At 54.0% G+C, this 17,092-nt stretch overlaps 1 protein-coding gene across 1 annotated transcript; it reads left to right on the top strand.

The window, feature by feature from the left end:
• The first annotated feature begins 6,455 nt into the window (after positions 1-6,455).
• Positions 6,456-15,776, top strand: CXCR5 (C-X-C motif chemokine receptor 5). The gene is made up of 3 exons (XM_045894882.2): positions 6,456-6,512; positions 11,662-11,670; positions 14,548-15,776. The coding sequence occupies exons 1-3, from the start codon at positions 6,456-6,458 to the stop codon at positions 15,613-15,615; spliced, it is 1,134 nt and encodes a 377-aa protein (XP_045750838.1). The 3' UTR covers positions 15,616-15,776.
• The last annotated feature ends 1,316 nt before the right edge of the window (positions 15,777-17,092 follow it).

Here is a 17,092-nt window from a genome sequence, read left to right as displayed (position 1 = left end):
CAAGTGTACAGATTAAGAAACTAAAGGCTCAGAGAAGTTTTTAATTTTTGGAGGGGGAGGGGCGGATGGAGAGAAGCAGACTCCCCGCTGAGCGCGGGTCCCGATGTGGGGCTCCATCCCACGACCCCGAGATCATGACCTGAGTCAAAATCAAGAATTGGACGCTCAACCAACCGAGCCACTCAGGCGCCGCCCCTCAGAGAAGCTTTATTTGTAATTTATATAGCTGGGATTGTGACTTATTTGTGGATCCAGGAAAAGAATTTGGTTGAGCGACCTCCATTAAAGAAAGAAACAGACTGGGCGCCTGGGTGGCTCAGTCGTTAAGCGTCTGCCTTCGGCTCAGGTCATGATCCCAGGTCCTGGGATCGAGCCCCACATCGGGCTCCCTGCCCTGCAGGAAGCCTGTTTCTCCCTCTCCCACTCTCCCTGCTTGTGTTCCTGCTCTGTCTCTGTCAAATAAATAAATAAAATCTTTAACAAAAAAAAAAGAAAAGACAGACTGAGGGAGAGAGAGAGGTGAACGAAGGGTATACAAGATGACTATGTCACACATACTAGGAGTAAGTATTATTTGTGAAATGTCTGTGTACACACTTGCCAGCAAGGTTGCGATGTAAAACCGCTTTCTTTCTGGGGGCCATGGTCAAAGTGACTGGGTCACCGGGCAGGCGGGAGGTTACCTGGCAGAGCGTAGGCACCGCCGGTCGCAGCAGAGGCCGAGACCAAGCAGAGAGGCGCCAGGGCTGGGAGCCAGCCGAGCAGCCGGATCTAAATCTCAGCGGCCCCAGCGTGGGCCCCAGGGAGGCTGGACGGTCCCGCAGAAGCCGGCTGCGGGCTGTGTGCGGGGTTGTCGGTTGTCCGAGAGACGCGTCCTCTCGGTAGCATTTGTGGGGAGAGGCTGAGAGCGGTGCAGGCCTGGGTCGGGAGCTCCAGGGTGGGATGCCCGCTGCATCAGGGTGAGCCAGCTCTGCCTACCAATCCTGCGTAGCCTAGGGGGTGGTTCTCAAAGTGTGTTCCCAGGTGGGTAACATCAGCATCACCTGGACCCTTGTTAGAGCTGAGAATTCTCAGGTCCCACCCCAGCCCTCCAGAATCAGAAACTCTGAGGGAAGGCCCAGCAACCTGTGTTTAACAAGCCCTCCAGCTGATTCTGAGGCGTAACATCTGAGAACCATTTTCCTGGCGACGCTGTTCGGCATTCTGTGTTTGGTGTGTCTTAAGAGCTAGGCAGGGTCTGGGCTAAAAACAACCTTATTGGAAAACAGAAGCGCTGGGTCTCCGATTCGGGCTTTTTGGAATAAATCCAGGGTTCTTTCACAGTCTATGTGGCACATTCATGCACTGCACTCGTGTGTGGGGGAACGCTGGGTTTATCCTTTTTTTTTTAATTTATTTTTTTGGGGTTTATCCGTCTTGCTCAGTTGCTTTCCACACTGCTGGACGCGGTCCACACTGGGTTCATTGGTACGGTACGTTCATACATACCACTTTGAAAATGTTCTCAAGGTGTGTGTGTTTATGAGTGTGCAAGCTTGTGCCCATGTATCTGTCCCAGCCTTCTCTGTTAGACAACATGCTCCCAGGACAGAGCCCGAATCCTGCCACCCTTGATCTTCACGATTTCCCTCTGGCAGAGGTTCAGCCGCTACTCAGTATGCAAACATCTGATCGAGCACCTGCCTCTCAAACTCTGGCCACACAGCCCACCCCTGCGTCCCCGTTCCCCAGCGCACTCATGGCCCCTATAACCTTGAGGTAACCTTGATGTGCCTACCAGCACCTGCAGCCCATTTCCTCCCTGCAGGGACTCCTACCTATTACCTAATGAGAGAGGAGCTATGCGTGGGTGCCGGCTCCCCGCACTGAGAACCTTTACCACCCCACTTCCTGTGTTGATTTGTATTGTGCTTTTGGGTCCCTGGTGCCTGAGTGAGCTGTTAACACTCACAACTACTTCCTACTACTGCCTGAAGCTCAGTTTCCACATGTGTGATAATGTGATAAAAATACCTAACACAAGACTCTTCAGAGGAAGGAAGGAAATAATGTGTGTGGATTTCGCACACTTCATGGCACGTAGTGAGTACCTGATGAGCAGACCGTGAAGAGCGTAGGCAGTTTTCCCCTTGGATAGCCAGATTAAGTGCCTGTTCTTTGCAAAAACAATCCCTGAGAGAAGGTGGTGTGGTCTGGGGGAGAGATCCTCGGGCTCGCTGTCCACGGAGTTGGCTTCCGACCCTCACTCTGCCAATTACTGTCTCTGTTTCTTCATCCCCCCACCTTGCCCCAAAATATGGTCAGGGATGATGCCAATATCTTCCACGCAAGGTGTTTTGAGGATTAAATAGGATTAAATGTGAAATCAAGTTAAATACAAAGTAAAATTAAGTGTCAAAATTGCAGAGCTTTGTACATCGGTAAATGCCATTGTTCTTCTTTGGTGCCTAGAGAGATGCCCAACACCCAGGCCGATTTGCTAGGTGGGGACCTATGGAGCTCTGTTCTGAACAGTTAGGAAACACTCAGAGAAAGAAGACAAGATCTCTGCCCAAATCAGAAGAGAGCATCTCGGGTTAGTGGAAGAACAGGGAAAAAACCCCAACCCATTCCCTGCACCTAGCATTCTGCAGAACAGCTTAATTTTTCTGTGGGATGTGGGAAATGAACTCCAAGACAAGTGATTGTATCTGGTATCCGGAATAAATAGAAATTTAATCTAACCCATGAACTGTGAAGTAAAATTATTGAGAAAATTCACCTGAGCTAATTGATGCTCAGCAGCTACTCCCAAAGGCAGACACAAGCCCACTCTTGGCAGAACCACCAGCAGTCATTTCGATGAGAAGCCTGGGAAACAATTCAGCCTCGGGTAGGCTGCCCGTGGTGTGGGGATTGGGAAACCGCATAGTAGAAATATAAACAAGTGGCACGTTGAAATAAAATTTGGGCTGCATGATCTGGAAGCTCTCCTCCCCCCCCCCCCCCCCCCCCCCGCAGCTGATTATCACACACAGTTGGAACCCCTGCTATCTCATCTTTAAAGTCAAGGGATCACAGCCTAGGCATTTACCTCTCTATTGGGGGTGGGGTAGTCTGGCTTTATAGGTTTGAAAGTCACAAGATCATCTTTTCTACCAGAGGCAGTTACTTCCTGAACCTTCTAAGGCAACATTAGAATTCATGGTCAGGAGGTATTTATCCATTTAAGGCAAATTGAGTTGACCATCGAAGGTCAGTGGCTGGGACAAGAGGGCCCTGGGGACCTACAGTATGTCTCAGCATCTGGAGAGACGGGAAGGAACATCTGAATGGGTCCATGGTGCCAGAAGCATCAGGAAGTCAAGGGCCGGGAAAGGAGTTTGGGTGACAGTCACAGGTTCCTCTGCTCCATAAAACCCAGGTCAGCCATTGAGAAGCTTGTAGACAGCTCACTGCCCAGCACCATCATAGCCGTAGCCTACTGCTACACCTAAGAAGTAGTCCTGAGCCTCCTCCCGGACCCCTCTTCTGGGTCTGCAATGCATCAAGGGAAATGGGCAACTGTGAGAGAAGGCTGCAAGAGCGATTCCTAACTTGTCCAGTGCACACTGCAACTACCTCCTGCCTCCTCCTGCTGCACCCCAACATCATCATCATCATCATCACTACCATAATCACACCCCCGTACATTGAGTAATTCTTTCCACATATTTTTTCATGCAATCCTCATTATCTCCTAACCATGCCTAACCATGCACCCTCCCTTCCAGGCACATCAGATCTTCGGTCTACCCAAACCTTTAATGTCCAGCTCATGTCCTACTTCTTCCATGAAGTCTTCCCTGGCCTTTGAGAACAGTGGGTCTCTAACAGCAGGAAGCAGAGCTCTGTTCTTGGCATTGTCCTGCCAATATTTTCCATCAGGACCAGGATAGATTGAAGAATGGCACGCTTATCTAAGGTACCACAGCACAGATGACTGAACCAGGATTTCAGAAGTTCCCCTTCATAGGCTGAGATGATGCTCTAAAACCGTCAGAATGAAGTCTGTTAGGCATGTTGTCAAGGGGAGTGGGAGCCCACAGGAAAGAGCATTTTAATCACAGTTATGTACGTATGGAGTCTTGAACAAGGAAATTCTTACCTTTGTATGTTTTGTCCTAGTCAAATAATATGTGGACCATTAACCAGAAATCACCCAGAGGCTGACAAGGGACCCAGAAATCATGTCCTTTATGAAGGATGACCGAAGACACCCAGAATGTGTATTTTGAAAAGGAGAAGACTAATGGGGATGTGGGATCTGTCTTCAGAAGGTGCTTATTAGACACTCTGGACAGAAGGCAGTGCCAGGACCTCTGGGATGAGTTACAGGGAGACACATTTTGACTCAGCATGAGGAGTGTCTAATGATTAAATCATCCTACTTTAAACACAATCTCTTGAAAGGAACAAGTTTCTTACTCCTGGTGATGTTTGTCCAATAGTGGCTGACCATCTGATGAGGACGTAGTGACAAGAATCTTGCATTTGCTGGAGGCGGGGGGGGGGGGGGGATGAGGAGGGACTGGTTTATCTTCCAAATTCCCTTCCAATTCCTATATGATTCTGTATGCTGTATTCCTTCCTTTTTTGCGGGGGAGGGGCAGAGGGAGAGGGAGCTTGAGAATCTTAAGCAGGATCCACGCCCAGCTCAGAGCCTGAAGGACACGGGGCTCCATCTCACAACCTTGAAATCATGACTTAAGCTGAAATCAAGAGTCAGATGCTTAACCAACTGAGCCCCCAAGTGCCCCTATATTCCTTCCTAATCAATGTCCTTAGAGTAGCAAAAACTAAGTTGAATGTATCAATGGTTTGGAGGGGCAGGGGTGTTCAGGTGTGGGACTGGAAGAATGGGGAGTGCTTAGCAAGCATGGGACATATGAAACATCGGGGCAGCTTCCTCCTGAACGTTTCAGGACTGGAAGTACAGAAGAGGGACTCCTACCCATTGTCCTGAGGTTCTTCCTCCTTGAAAGCCATTGCTGAAGCCAGTGACTGAATGAAGAGGGGAAAGACGGGCCCCGACAGCCCGAACAGAGGCCAAGAACTCCTCAAGTTGTTGAAACCCAAGAAAGCTGTATCTGTTGGGGGTCCAGTGGGGGTTATAAGCAAGGTGTGTAAGAGAGAAAGATGGGGAATGAATATGGAGGAAAAGATGAAGGAAGACACTCGAAAGGGGAGAATCCCAGCAAATGGTAATTTGGCTGGAAGGGAAGATGATGACAAGAGCAAAGAAGCAGCACGTCCCGTGTGGGTGCCCTGGTGTGCTGTCATTATTTTTAGGTTGTTGTGGCCCAAGAGAGGCCATGCCCTCTCCTGGAAGAAAAGGCACAAAGAGGGGACATGGAAGGGACAGTGATCAATGCCTACAAAGGGGCTTCTTAAAGGAAGGGGTCCTCAGAGAGGATAGAGTTGAGGGAAAGGAGAGGGTTGCATGAGCCCGTGGGAATGGCAGCCTGGTGTGGAGAAAACACTGAATATGCCGTCAGGAAAGCTAGCTTTGCGGCCCAGCTCTGCCACTGGCTAGCTGTGGGTCCTGGGGATATTCCTCTCCCATCTGAACCTCGGGGTCCTCCTGAGTAAGACTCTACTCCAGCTGGGTAGTCTCTGATGTTAATAATTAGGTGCCAACCAAGTTCATTTGCAGCTAGAACATCATTCTTTTTTGAGTCAGAAGATGACTCTGTGACTACTTATATTTTTCTGCTGGTAATTTGGGTAATTTCATTTTTGACTTCCAGTAATGTTTTAGTGTTGTTCCCTTTGAAAATTTCTAACCTTTCTCTCCTGAACTTGAGCTGGAAAGGGAAGGGGTTTTGCCCCTGCCTGGGCAAAAGGATGGTAGCAAGTAGGGTGACCAAGTGTCCCCATTTGCCTGGGAGTGAGGGGTTTCCCAGGACAAGGGACTTTCAGTCTGGGGTGAACCGGATGAACGATCTCCCTAGTGGTGAGAAAGGTGAAGATTTGAAGGTGGCTGGGAGAAGAGGTCCTGGAAGGGCTCTCCTCCTGTTCCCTTTCTATGCGGAGTTTCCCTTGTTGCCCCACCAACTGGTGTGGTGGTTTTCATTATAAGGTACGACTCCCTTTTGGGGAGGTGCAGGTCGGAGAAGCCAGGGGCAGCCTTCACATCGGTCACAAGCCCCATTGAGACAACCCTTGCCAGGAAAGAGGCTGAAATGCTTGACTAGCACTGATGCTGTGGGGATTTTCCCTTTTTCTTCAAAAAAAAAAAAAAAAACAACAGAAAAGACCCAGTGGAAAAAAAAGTGATGAGCTGTGAGGCAGACGGCGGGTCCTACACAGGCCCGGGAGATAGTGCGCAGCTCATTTGTTTAAATTTGCAGCTGATGGCTGTCACCTCTCTATAGGCACCACAGAGCCTCTCAACATCAGTCAGTGACCAGTCTGGTTGACATACGGCTACAAGCATGAACTACCCCCTAACCCTGGACATGGACCTTATGAACTACAACCTGGAAGATGTGGTGAGTAGAGACAGCTGGTCACCCAGGCCCTGCTTGGAAATCTAGATATGCTGTGCCCAGGGCCCAGGGAAGAGGGGCTAGCTGTGGAGTCCCTTCCCACTGTGGATTGGCAGAATCGAGGCAGGCCCAAGGGTTCTTGCTTTTTAAGACTGTATTTTCCCATTCCATGGAGGAAGGAGATAAGTAGAGCTGTTGCTTGAAATAGACATTCTTTCGGGGGAATTGGAAGTATGGGTTCCGGTCTGCATCCTCCCTGACTTGCTACGTGACCTGGAACGAGTCACTTTGCCTCTCCATTCTTCAAAAGAAGATCCTCTCCTTATCTCTTCAGGGTGGAATAAGGGCCCGGATGGGAAAATACTTAGGAGGTTTTCTTACTGTTGGGAACCTGGCATTGCTCCAGTATATTTATTCATCTCTGGCTTTACGATTCTATCATTGGGGTACTACATTCTATGTAGGATGGAGAAGTTGAGGCTTTGGTTCTGGCCCTCAAATAGCTTACAGTCTACCCACAAAGGAAAAAAAGCCCCACTCCCTGGAAGCTCTTAGACAATAATTATGTGCTGAAGGAATGAAGCATGAGAGCAGGTGGTCAGTAAGGAAGAGGACCACATACTGGGTCAGAGTCCAGGGGCACAGGGATGCCAAGTTGGTGGGAGAACTCTGTGTTAATCCTAGGAATTTTTTAAAGCATGTTGTGACCCCCCCTCAAAAGACTGGAATCTCTAGAGATAAGGTATTCTTGGATGGGCTAAGAAAATGGTCCCCAGCATCACACTCTGCCACCCACCCAAGTCCCTCCTGTGAACCAGAGTGGTTCAGTTGACCAGGCTCCCACAGGATGTGTGTAGGGAACAGCTCACCAGAACCCTGGGGCTCCTGTATATAGGCAGGAGAGGCTGTTTATGAGGATCTTTGGGGAACTTTTTTCCTCCTTTCCTCCTTTTCCCCATGGCCAATGGTACTTCTAAGGAAAGGACTTCTCTTTGAGCTGCACTCTGGGCTGGATCATAAAGGATCCAAATCCTTTCTCCTATGCCCACTAGCTCTCCTGACCCTAAACTCACCCTGAGATGTTCCCCAACACCTTCTAGCTCCACCGGCTGGAGTCTCTACTAGAACTCTACCAACCATGTTCTCAGACTTGCTTGGAAAATTCTGCCTCTCGCTTGTCCAGATCCCAAAGCTTGGACCTCTAAGTAGAACAAGGGGAGAAGGAGGGGGGAAGAGCTAATTACCCATAGTCCGGCCTTTCAGATCCAATCCCCAGATAAAAGCAGAGCCAGAACCATCCGTCTAATCAGACCTGCTGCCTCACCTGTGGGACCCAACGCAAAATGAAAATGCAGGGCCCCTTCTTCAAAAATTATTAAGAATTTCAAGATAGCAACAGCAGAGCACTAAACCAAGCATGGAGCTCTTCTAAGTGTAGGGTCATGTGCCCATGAAGTTGACCCTGAGAGTAATCACAGAGTCTGGGCAATACCCTAGACCAGACTAAAACTCCACCGCCCTGACAAGGCACCACGAGCCCACCTTGGCTCCCTGTCCTGGCCCCTGACCTCACCTGATTAGGTCAGTGGGTGTTTTCTTCTGCCCACAGCTTCGAGCTGACCACGAGCCCTGACCCAGTTGGATAACATCATAACCAACCCAAGACCTGGCCGGTCCTGGCTTCTGAGAAATCTCAAGAGTTTCCCCTAACTGCATGCCTCACTCTGCTGCGTGACCTACTAGAGACAGGTGGTGGCAGAGGGCAGGGGACAACAGGGTATGTCCCATATATGAAAGAAAACCGGCAGCCCAGGGAGACAGACTTGGCTACTTGTTGCATGTCACAACGCACATAAGTGGTCTTGGGCCAGTCATGAGCACGCCCGACCTCCCCCGATCAGAGTCTAGTCGGGAGCCCAGGAGTCCTGGGACCATTGAGGCTCTGGAGTTCTTCTTCCACCAGCTCCCCATGCCTCATCTTGCCCTCCCTTGCTCCCTGTACATGCTCTCTCTCCGGGGCTGTCGCCCCCTCAGGAGCACAGACCCTCTCCCTCCACCCCACTCACTCAGAGCAGGGCTGGGCGCAGTTTTAATAGCGGCCTTGACAATGTCTCGTGGAACAGAGGCCCTAGGATGGCAGAGTAGAAGAAAGGTCTTGCACGTAGTAGCTTCTCAATACGTATTTATTGACTTGTGATGTATTAAAAGTCCTAGCCCATTTCTCTCTGAAGTTAGTCTCACTTCTATGCTTTTTTACTTCCTATCCTCTTTCTGTCCTTGTCCAAACTAAGTATTGGTTCACTTTCCTAGAAGAAGGGTTTTACACTCTAACGTTAGATTAAGAACTGAGGGCCCTTGGTCATAGTCAAGTGTTGGTCATCCTGTCTTCCCTTCCACCTCCTGAATTCTAAGATCAACTCTAGCCCCTTAAAATGCCCATTTTTAAAAGATGAGCTGCTAATTCCCATGAGTGGAGGATCCAAACAAAAACTCTAGATGGCTAAGCACAAGGAATAAGGAGCCAGGTCCCTGGGGTGGGCATACCAGGGACCCATCCTGCTAGGAAGGCAGATCTAGGCAGACCTAGAAAAGTCTCTGTCCACAGGAACCTTGATCTGGGAGTGCCGAGCCCCCCTCTTGACAGCACTGGGGCCTGGGCTGGGGTGCCTAGAGGGGCTGGGCAGAAACGGCACCTCCAGCCCCACCCTACACACGAGCCTGGAGAGGAAGCTGCTGGAGAGCAGGGCAAATCTGGTCCGGTCCCAGGACCTGGCTCCCCCTAACTCCTCCTCAGTGATGATCCGCCAAAACCATTTCACTGTGATCAGAGCATCACCATCTCATTTCATCAAGAAGGGGAAAGGAAGAGGAACTAAAACCAGGCCGTTTCTGGGCTATGCCTCGGGGGAGGGAAGGAGCCCCCCTCAAAATAGGTCAAAAGTCCCAGAGGCATCCCAGGGGAGAAGGCCCCAACTGGGGGGTGACCTGAGGGGTGAGAGATGAGGGAGAGACCCAGGGCCAGCCTGGGGAGAGGTCAGTGTTGAGGTGAATCTGGGCTCAGGCGTATAGACCACAGTGTCCATCAGGAATTCTTGCCTTCCTTAAGGACACAGATCCCATCCCTCTGGCAGAATGTCATAAAAAGTGGCCATGGATAAGGTGCTGAGAATCAAGAGACAAGACTGAGTAGTCTTTCAGGAATGACAGGACGAAATATTTCAAGTAGGTTCGCTCCTGAAGGGGGGAGGGGGAGCAAGGGGGTGATGTGACAAGTGGCAAGCCGGAGTCTCAGACGGTCTTTTGGGAGTGTGGACCCTCAAAAGGAAGAGTGGGGTTAGGGACACAGACCCCCATTTGCACCCTTAGCCCAGTCTCAATCCTCCAGATGTCCTCCCCCCTCAAGCCCCTGAGGGCTGGAAGGAGAGCCTGCCCGGCTGGCCCCATTCACAGCCCCTGACTCTTGGTTGGGAATGTCCAGACAGGGACCTGAAAGGAGATGGAGCCTGCGTGTGCTCCCTATGGCCAGAGCAACGACCTGCATCTGTGTGCAGAGGCCTCCTACAGCCAGGATGACTCAGGCCCCTGGAGTCCTGGGGTTCTGGCTGGATGAGCTCCACACTCAGCAGCCCTGCCTTCTCCTGGGGGCTGAGCCGCAAGGTCAGTCTGGGGCATTCTCTGGCTATGCCACAGACGAGCTAGGGCAACAAAGCTCCCACGCAGGTGCTGAGCTCGATGAATTTCATGCTGAGAACCCGCTCAGCCCTGGGCAGAGCATGACCGCCAGAGAATCGGAGCATCTGGGAGCTGTGCGTGAGGGGGCATTTGAGGGCAGGGCCCAGCCTCCTGTCCAGGGCAGGAATCCCTCCCCGCACACCCGAGCTCAGACATTCCTCTTCCTCCCAGCGGCCCCCCAACCCCCTATTGGAGAGTTCTGCCCGGGAGAAGGTTCTTTCTCCTTTGATGGAAACACCCCGTGCCCCAACCTCTGCCCATTCCTCGCAGTCTGCCCTCTAGGGCTTCCCAGTAAGCCATGCTGCCCTCTTGCCCACGGTAGCTCTTCTAGGCCTCGAAGAAGGCAGCTCTCTTGGACTCCAGTCTTCTTCTGCCTAGACTCCTCGCGCCAGGACCTGAAAACTTCCTCCCAGGGTGGGGATTTCCAGACCCCTCAGCCAACTGGTCACCCTTGTCCAGACCAAACAAACCGGGGTGGTGTCAGCTGCCCACCTACGGGTTTCTGTTCACCTAGGGTATGGGGACAGTAGCCACATCACCCTGTGACTCATCTGAAGCTGGCGATCAACACATTCTCAGGTCTTTTTCTCATCAACTGTCGGTAAGCCAGGGCTTCCCTAACTTGTCCCCAGACGGTTGAAATTTTAAACGCTGGTCTCGGTCTCTCCGTTGTTCCTTACCAATTCCATCTGGTCAGTTTGGGCCTCTAGTTCCAGGCTGTGGAGAACTCTGCATTGTGGACGTGCTCCCCAGCCGTGTCACCCGAGATGGGGTGGAGAGGATCGAAGAGGAGGGGGTCCAGGGCAGACTCCCGAGGAACGCCCCTGTCAGCCCCGTCCCACCTGCTCACACAGAACCCCTGTTTGCTGGTCTTCCCACTGGCCAGTGCAGGCCTGTGAGGCGTTGGTCCCCCGCCCCCCGCCCGTCCTCTCTCCTCCTCAATACCGGGACCCGGAATGTTCTCCTTCTCCTCCCCTAACCCCCGTGCTCACAGCAATCTTCTACCTAGATTCCTGGCTCAGCGCTCAGCTGCATCCCACTCGTGTTTGCTTGCCTTCTTTGGGTAACGAGTCCCTGGCTTCTGTGCTTGCTCTTTTCTGCTGGGTACCTGCCTAGGCCGCATGCTGTCGTGACTCGACCTGGGCACGTGGCTGTGTCTATGCTGGGTGCCCAGAGCAGGTGTGTGCATGAGGGCCTTGGGCCCCGGAGGCTTTTGATGTCAAAGAATGAGTAAGCACTCGGCCAGATCGTCGGCCCTGAGCTCCCTGTGGGTATGAGTCTTGGAGGGGTCCCTTTTGCGCCCCACTCCCCACGCTATAGAGGATTCATGATCCCTCCACTTCCCACCAGACCAGAACTAACCTTGCTTCACTACCTCCCTCCACGGTTTGGGGAGGGGTGGAGGTGACTGACCCCCTAGGTATGGGAAGTGGCTTTGACATGTACCACTCCCAAGCCCCCAAAATGTCTGTTTGACACCTCCTGCTGAGACATACTCACAGCTCCCAGCACCCCTCAAACCAGCTTCCTCCCATGTTCCCCTCCCTGCCTGAGCGCTTTGCCAAACAAATACGTCTTGGCAAGGAGGGCAAGATCGTTTCCCCTCAACCGTCTTCCAAAGCTGGGTTCTCAGGAGATGGGCCTTCAAGGGTCCTGGGGGCATATCCCACTGTGCTGACTTTAAATGAGCGATAAACCAATCAGCCTGGACGGTTTAGAGGGTCAGGACTTGAGTGGCTCTCATAAAGGGCTTTCTGGGCCAGATAGGCTGGCTGTACCTAAGCCCTCCACACAGTGGGACAGCCACACTCCTCCCAGAGGCAGGTGCCGTCCAGCCCCACTGACGGCCCCCGGCCCCTGCATCTCTTCACCCTGGGTCTGAATTGCTTTGCTCCACATGGAGACTACTCCTCTCACGGTTTCCCCATTTACCTCCTGCTGAATTCCAACATGAGTCAAACGACAGTATTGGACATCGCTCCCAATATGGTGAGAGAACCCAAGACAGGCTCTAGGCTGTCGAGGGCATTGGGAGGAGGCAGGAACCAAAGAAGGGGGAGAGGAGTGTCTGAGTCTCCGCAGGGGCCCAGAGAGGGACTTGCCTAAGGTGTCAGAATACAAGGGCGTCTGGTGTCTCTGGGAACCTGCCCTCAGAGCTGCTGGGCACGCATCTGTTGCATGTCTGTCATGCGTGAAACACACGGCCTTGTCAGGGGGACACAAAGGGCTAGCCTTCAGGAGCTCGCCAGCTAGTGAGGAAATGCACATGGCAATGCCCAGTGCCGTAATAAAGACTCGCAGACCCCGCAGACTGTGAGAATCTCCTCCCAAGCTAGGAGGGAGGTGGGGAGGTGGGGCTGAGTGGGACCTTGAAGGAAGCGTAGACATTAGCCAGGCAATCATGGGGACAAAGGAGTGCTCCGCACAAGGCAGAATTGGAGCAAAGACTCTGAGACAAGGGTGCATTGGGGTGTTGGGGGCAGTGTGGAGTGCCCCGCAATTGGGTCTGAAATGGGGCACTGTGTGTTAACCTTCTTTCCCTAAGACAACATGCAGACAAACCTTTCTTTGTGAGGACTGCATTGTATTCTATTGCGTGAATGCGCTGGGATTGGCTTACTCCAATCTTCTATTGATTAATTTTATCGCACAACTTCTTCTTATAATTGGCTTTGCTATTAAATGTGAAAGTGGGTGGGTGGGTGGGGGTAAAGATGAGAAGAAAACCCGTGCTTACAGGTAATGGGGAACCAATGAAGGACTTTACGCAGGACACTGATGGGATCTGGGACCATCACAGAAAATCCCTCCTGTGTGTAGGGGATGGACAAAGGTGGAGAAGTTGCTGGAATGGGGCCATGGAGAGACGGTAGTCCTGGGCAGTAGGGTGAAGGAGGGCTGGACTGAGGCTATGGTGGAGGGACGCTGGGGTGGGGGAGGCAGATGGCTGGGTCATCGCACAAATGTAACTCCCACCCCCTTCTCCAACACCCACTTGTCCCTGGGACCAGAAGGAAAGACACAGGCTGGAGAATGGGTCTGCCCACTGAGAGTGAGTGTGTAACCCGCAACCGGGGTCCCTGGGTGGCAGGGCAACCACCCCCTGTTTGTGCAAGCCCCTCGTTCTCCTGGAAGAAGGGCAGCGTGAGACCAGCTAGAGCTTCTGTGCAGAGTATCCTTTCCCATCCTCTCCCTCCCTGGGGCTCATCATTTATACAAGTGTCTTTTTCAACCCACAGAAATTGGTTATAATTGGTTTTGAAACCTTGGGGAGGGGTCTGGTGGAGGGTGGAGGGGGAGAGCGGGGCTGGGAAGTGAGGAAGAGCAGGTGCAGAGGGACAGCTGTGAGTGAAAGGTATGAAAACAGATACCATGTCTTCCTTTGTGGTTAGCTGGGTAAACAACCTGAGCTCCGGTGGCGAGGGGCAGGGTGGGGAGGAGGAGGAGGAGGAGGAGGAGGAGGCTGAGGAGGAGGAACTTCCGGAGACAAAGTGGGCATAGCACCTTCTCTTGGAAGAGCACCACCCCTTCCTCACCTGCTTCTGAGGCAGAGAAGGAAGCAGAGGAGGGAGGCGGCCGGTGATGGGAAGTAGCAGGGAGGGAACCCCAGACGAAACTGCGTAGTGGTGGAAGGATGGGCTCTGGAGGTGGGGCGACGTGGATTCAAACGCACCCGACCGTTAGCAAGACACACGGGTAGGATAGGAATATCCCATACCCGAGCTCGTTGCGCACATTAAACAAACCAGGAGGCCGTCACTACCATTTCAGGGGTAATGAAGACATTCAGGAATAGGGAGACACCCCAAGAGGAAGCCGGGGGGCCACCCCAGCAGCCACCCCCTCAGCAGGATCTTAGGCTTTAGTGCCCACTGCTCTGTTCAGAACCGGACCACATGGCTCCTTGCCCCAACCAGATCCATTCCCCAAACTGAAGCTCTGATTCCAGCCCGGGCGCCCACAGCCTTCCGTGTTTAGGAGGACACCTAAACATAAAGTAACTTACAGGTGCGCGGCCCTTCAGAGAAGCCTCTCCCCACTCTATACGCCATGTATCTCCTTCCAGCTTCGTCAGGACCCTGCAAGGCATCAGTCCCTTTTACAGACCAAAACTGAAGTGGGAAAGGGCAAAGTGATTGGTTCGTGGACACACAAGGGGAGATGGGGATTTGGTCGGTGGGACGTCCTGGGAGCACAGGGACAAAAGCGGCATGGGGGCGTGGGGGGACAGGGGAGTCAGGGTCCCCGTGTGAAGGGGAGAGACGGGTCCTCAGCCCCCCGCCCTGCTGTCTCCCCGCCCTCACAGTACAGGGAGCTCGGCAACTACAGTGACAGCACCGAGAGCCCCGCGGTGGAAAATCACCTCTGCTCCACGGTCGAGGGGCCCCTCCTGGCCTCCTTCAAGGCTGTGTTCATGCCGGTGGCCTACGGCTTCATCTTCCTCCTGGGTATGATGGGCAACATCCTGGTGCTGGTGATCCTGGAGCGGCACCGACAAACGCGCAGCTCCACCGAGACCTTCCTGTTCCACCTGGCCGTGGCCGACCTCCTGCTGGTCTTCATCCTGCCCTTCGCCGTGGTCGAGGGCTCTGTGGGCTGGCTCCTGGGCACGTTCCTCTGCAAAGCTGTGATCGCCCTGCACAAGATCAACTTCTACTGCAGCAGCCTGCTCCTGGCCTGCATCGCCGTGGACCGCTACCTGGCCATCGTGCACGCCGTCCACGCCTACCGCCACCGCCGCCTCCTCTCCGTCCACATCACCTGCGCCGCCGTCTGGCTGGCAGGCTGCTGCTTCGCCTTGCCCGAGATCCTCTTCGCCAAGGTCAGCCAACCCCACCACAACGACTCGCTGCCGCGCTGTACCTTCTCCCAGGAGAACCAGGCCGAAACCAAGGCCTGGTTCACCTCCCGCTTCCTCTACCACGTCGGGGGCTTCCTGCTGCCCATGCTGGTGATGGGCTGGTGCTACGTCGGGGTGGTGCACCGACTGTGCCAGGCCCAGCGGCGCCCGCAGAGGCAGAAGGCGGTCCGGGTGGCCATCCTGGTGACGAGCGTCTTCTTCCTCTGTTGGTCACCCTACCACGTCGTCATCTTCCTGGACACCCTGGCGAGGCTGAAGACCGTGGGCTACGGCTGCGAGCTGAACGGCTACCTCTCCGTGGCCATCACCATGAGCGAGTTCCTGGGCCTGGCGCACTGCTGTCTCAACCCCATGCTCTACACTTTCGCGGGTGTGAAGTTCCGCAGCGACCTGTCGCGCCTTCTCACCAAGCTGGGCTGTGCCGGCCCGGCGTCCCTTTGCCAGGTGTTCCCCACTTGGCGCAAGAGCAGCCTCTCCGAGTCGGAGAATGGCACCTCCCTCACCACCTTCTAGGTCCCAGCCCCCTCTGTTTCTGCTTTCCTTGGGGGATGCGGTGTCGCTGGAACCCCTTCCAGCAGGAGCTGGGATCCTAAGAGCTCGCCTTGGCCGACACCCTCATTCGGGGCAGCTAGAGCCCCGCCCTCTTTCCAGGACATTCCTGCCTGCTCTTCTTCCAGCCCCTGGGGCTAAGCTGCAATCCAGGGAAGGGAAGCAGCCGGGAGGCAAGGCAAAGGATGCCTGTGCCCAACTGTATCCCCTTCTTTCATCTCCACCGTTGGAAGCTCAAGAGACAACTTTTACTTCCGCCCCTGCCAACTGGGAAAGTCAGTCCCCTCCCAGAATGCACTCCGTCATCTTACGGACCGCAGGCCTCCACAACTACCCACCTGTCCTCTCACCCCTCCTGCCGAACGAAGCCAGAGGCTGAGCACCAGGGCAGAGATGGAGGTCAAGGCTAAGGGAAGGCCAGCTGGCAAAAGAATGTGGCCTTAACATCTCGGTCCCTGACAAACACAGACATCCTGCCAGGCTGCCAGCCCTGCATCTTGACCGAGCAGGAAACTCCGGCTGACCCAATCCAGGAAGCTGCTCCTGGCTCTGACCAAAGTGGCACCAGGCCCTGGGAGGTCTGCGGACTGAGGGCAGACTCCAGCCACCCTCAGAGATCAGCCAGCGTCCTAGGGAAGAACGAAGGAAAGTTCTTCCAGCAGAGGAAAGGCACTGAAAGAAAAGATTCTCCTTCCTCAGCCTCAAGGAGGGACAAGGACAGACCAAAACCAGCTGTCTCCTCTGCCCAGAGCGGAGAGGTCCCAGTATGGGCCAGGGGCAGTCGGGTCTAGAGCTCTGGTAGGTCTGAGCACTGATAAGGAAGGAGGCAGACTGTTCCTTCCTGCCCCCGTCTCTGCAAGCCACACAACCAGGAGAAACTCGGGCAGCAGAGGGGTCCCAATCATACAGAGGGAGCACTTCGCCAAGAGTCAGAACAGAGATGTAGACCCCCAGAGGAGAATGACAGACTGGAAAGGGCCTCTGGGGGTCATCTCATCCAGCCCCCTGCCTGCGGGCCAGACCCAGAGCTTGCCACCTCTCCGGGCCTCAGCAAGAGCCACGAGGCATCCCCTCGGGCCAGGCAGGGTGAGAAGCAGGGAAGTCCCCGAGCCCCAGGAAGCCGAGCCCTGCCCTTGAGAGGATACCACTCAGATGGAACCAGAGGAAGCCACTCCGTGCCTGCCTGCCTGCCCACCTTCCCCGGGGACGGCTCTCCCGCCCCTGCTCTGGCTAGGGTGGGAGGTCCGGGACCCCTGCCCCTGCTGAGGGCACATCTGGGGGGCCCAGGCCCCCTCAAGGGCAGCCAGCCAAGCCCCCCAGGCGGCCCCCACGGTGGAAATCAGAACTGTGACCCGGGGGAGGAGGGGGGAGACCGTCTCCTTACCGTGGAACACTGGGAAAGCCCCGGGGTCCCCCTTTTTCCTCCCAGCGTCCAACAGTA

Source organism: Mirounga angustirostris, unplaced genomic scaffold (genome assembly GCF_029215605.1).
Source record: "Mirounga angustirostris isolate CCGP_5_RB_7025 unplaced genomic scaffold, mMirAng1.0.hap1 SCAF_13, whole genome shotgun sequence".
Lineage (NCBI taxonomy): Eukaryota > Metazoa > Chordata > Mammalia > Carnivora > Phocidae > Mirounga > Mirounga angustirostris.
The sequence above is the reverse complement of the archived record's forward strand: the minus strand, read 5'-3'. Positions and strand labels throughout refer to the sequence as shown.

Coding starts and splice junctions, on each gene's coding strand:
- CXCR5 (XM_045894882.2), top strand. CDS start 6,456: ATGAACTACCCCCTAACCCTGGACATGGACCTTATGAACTACAACCTG.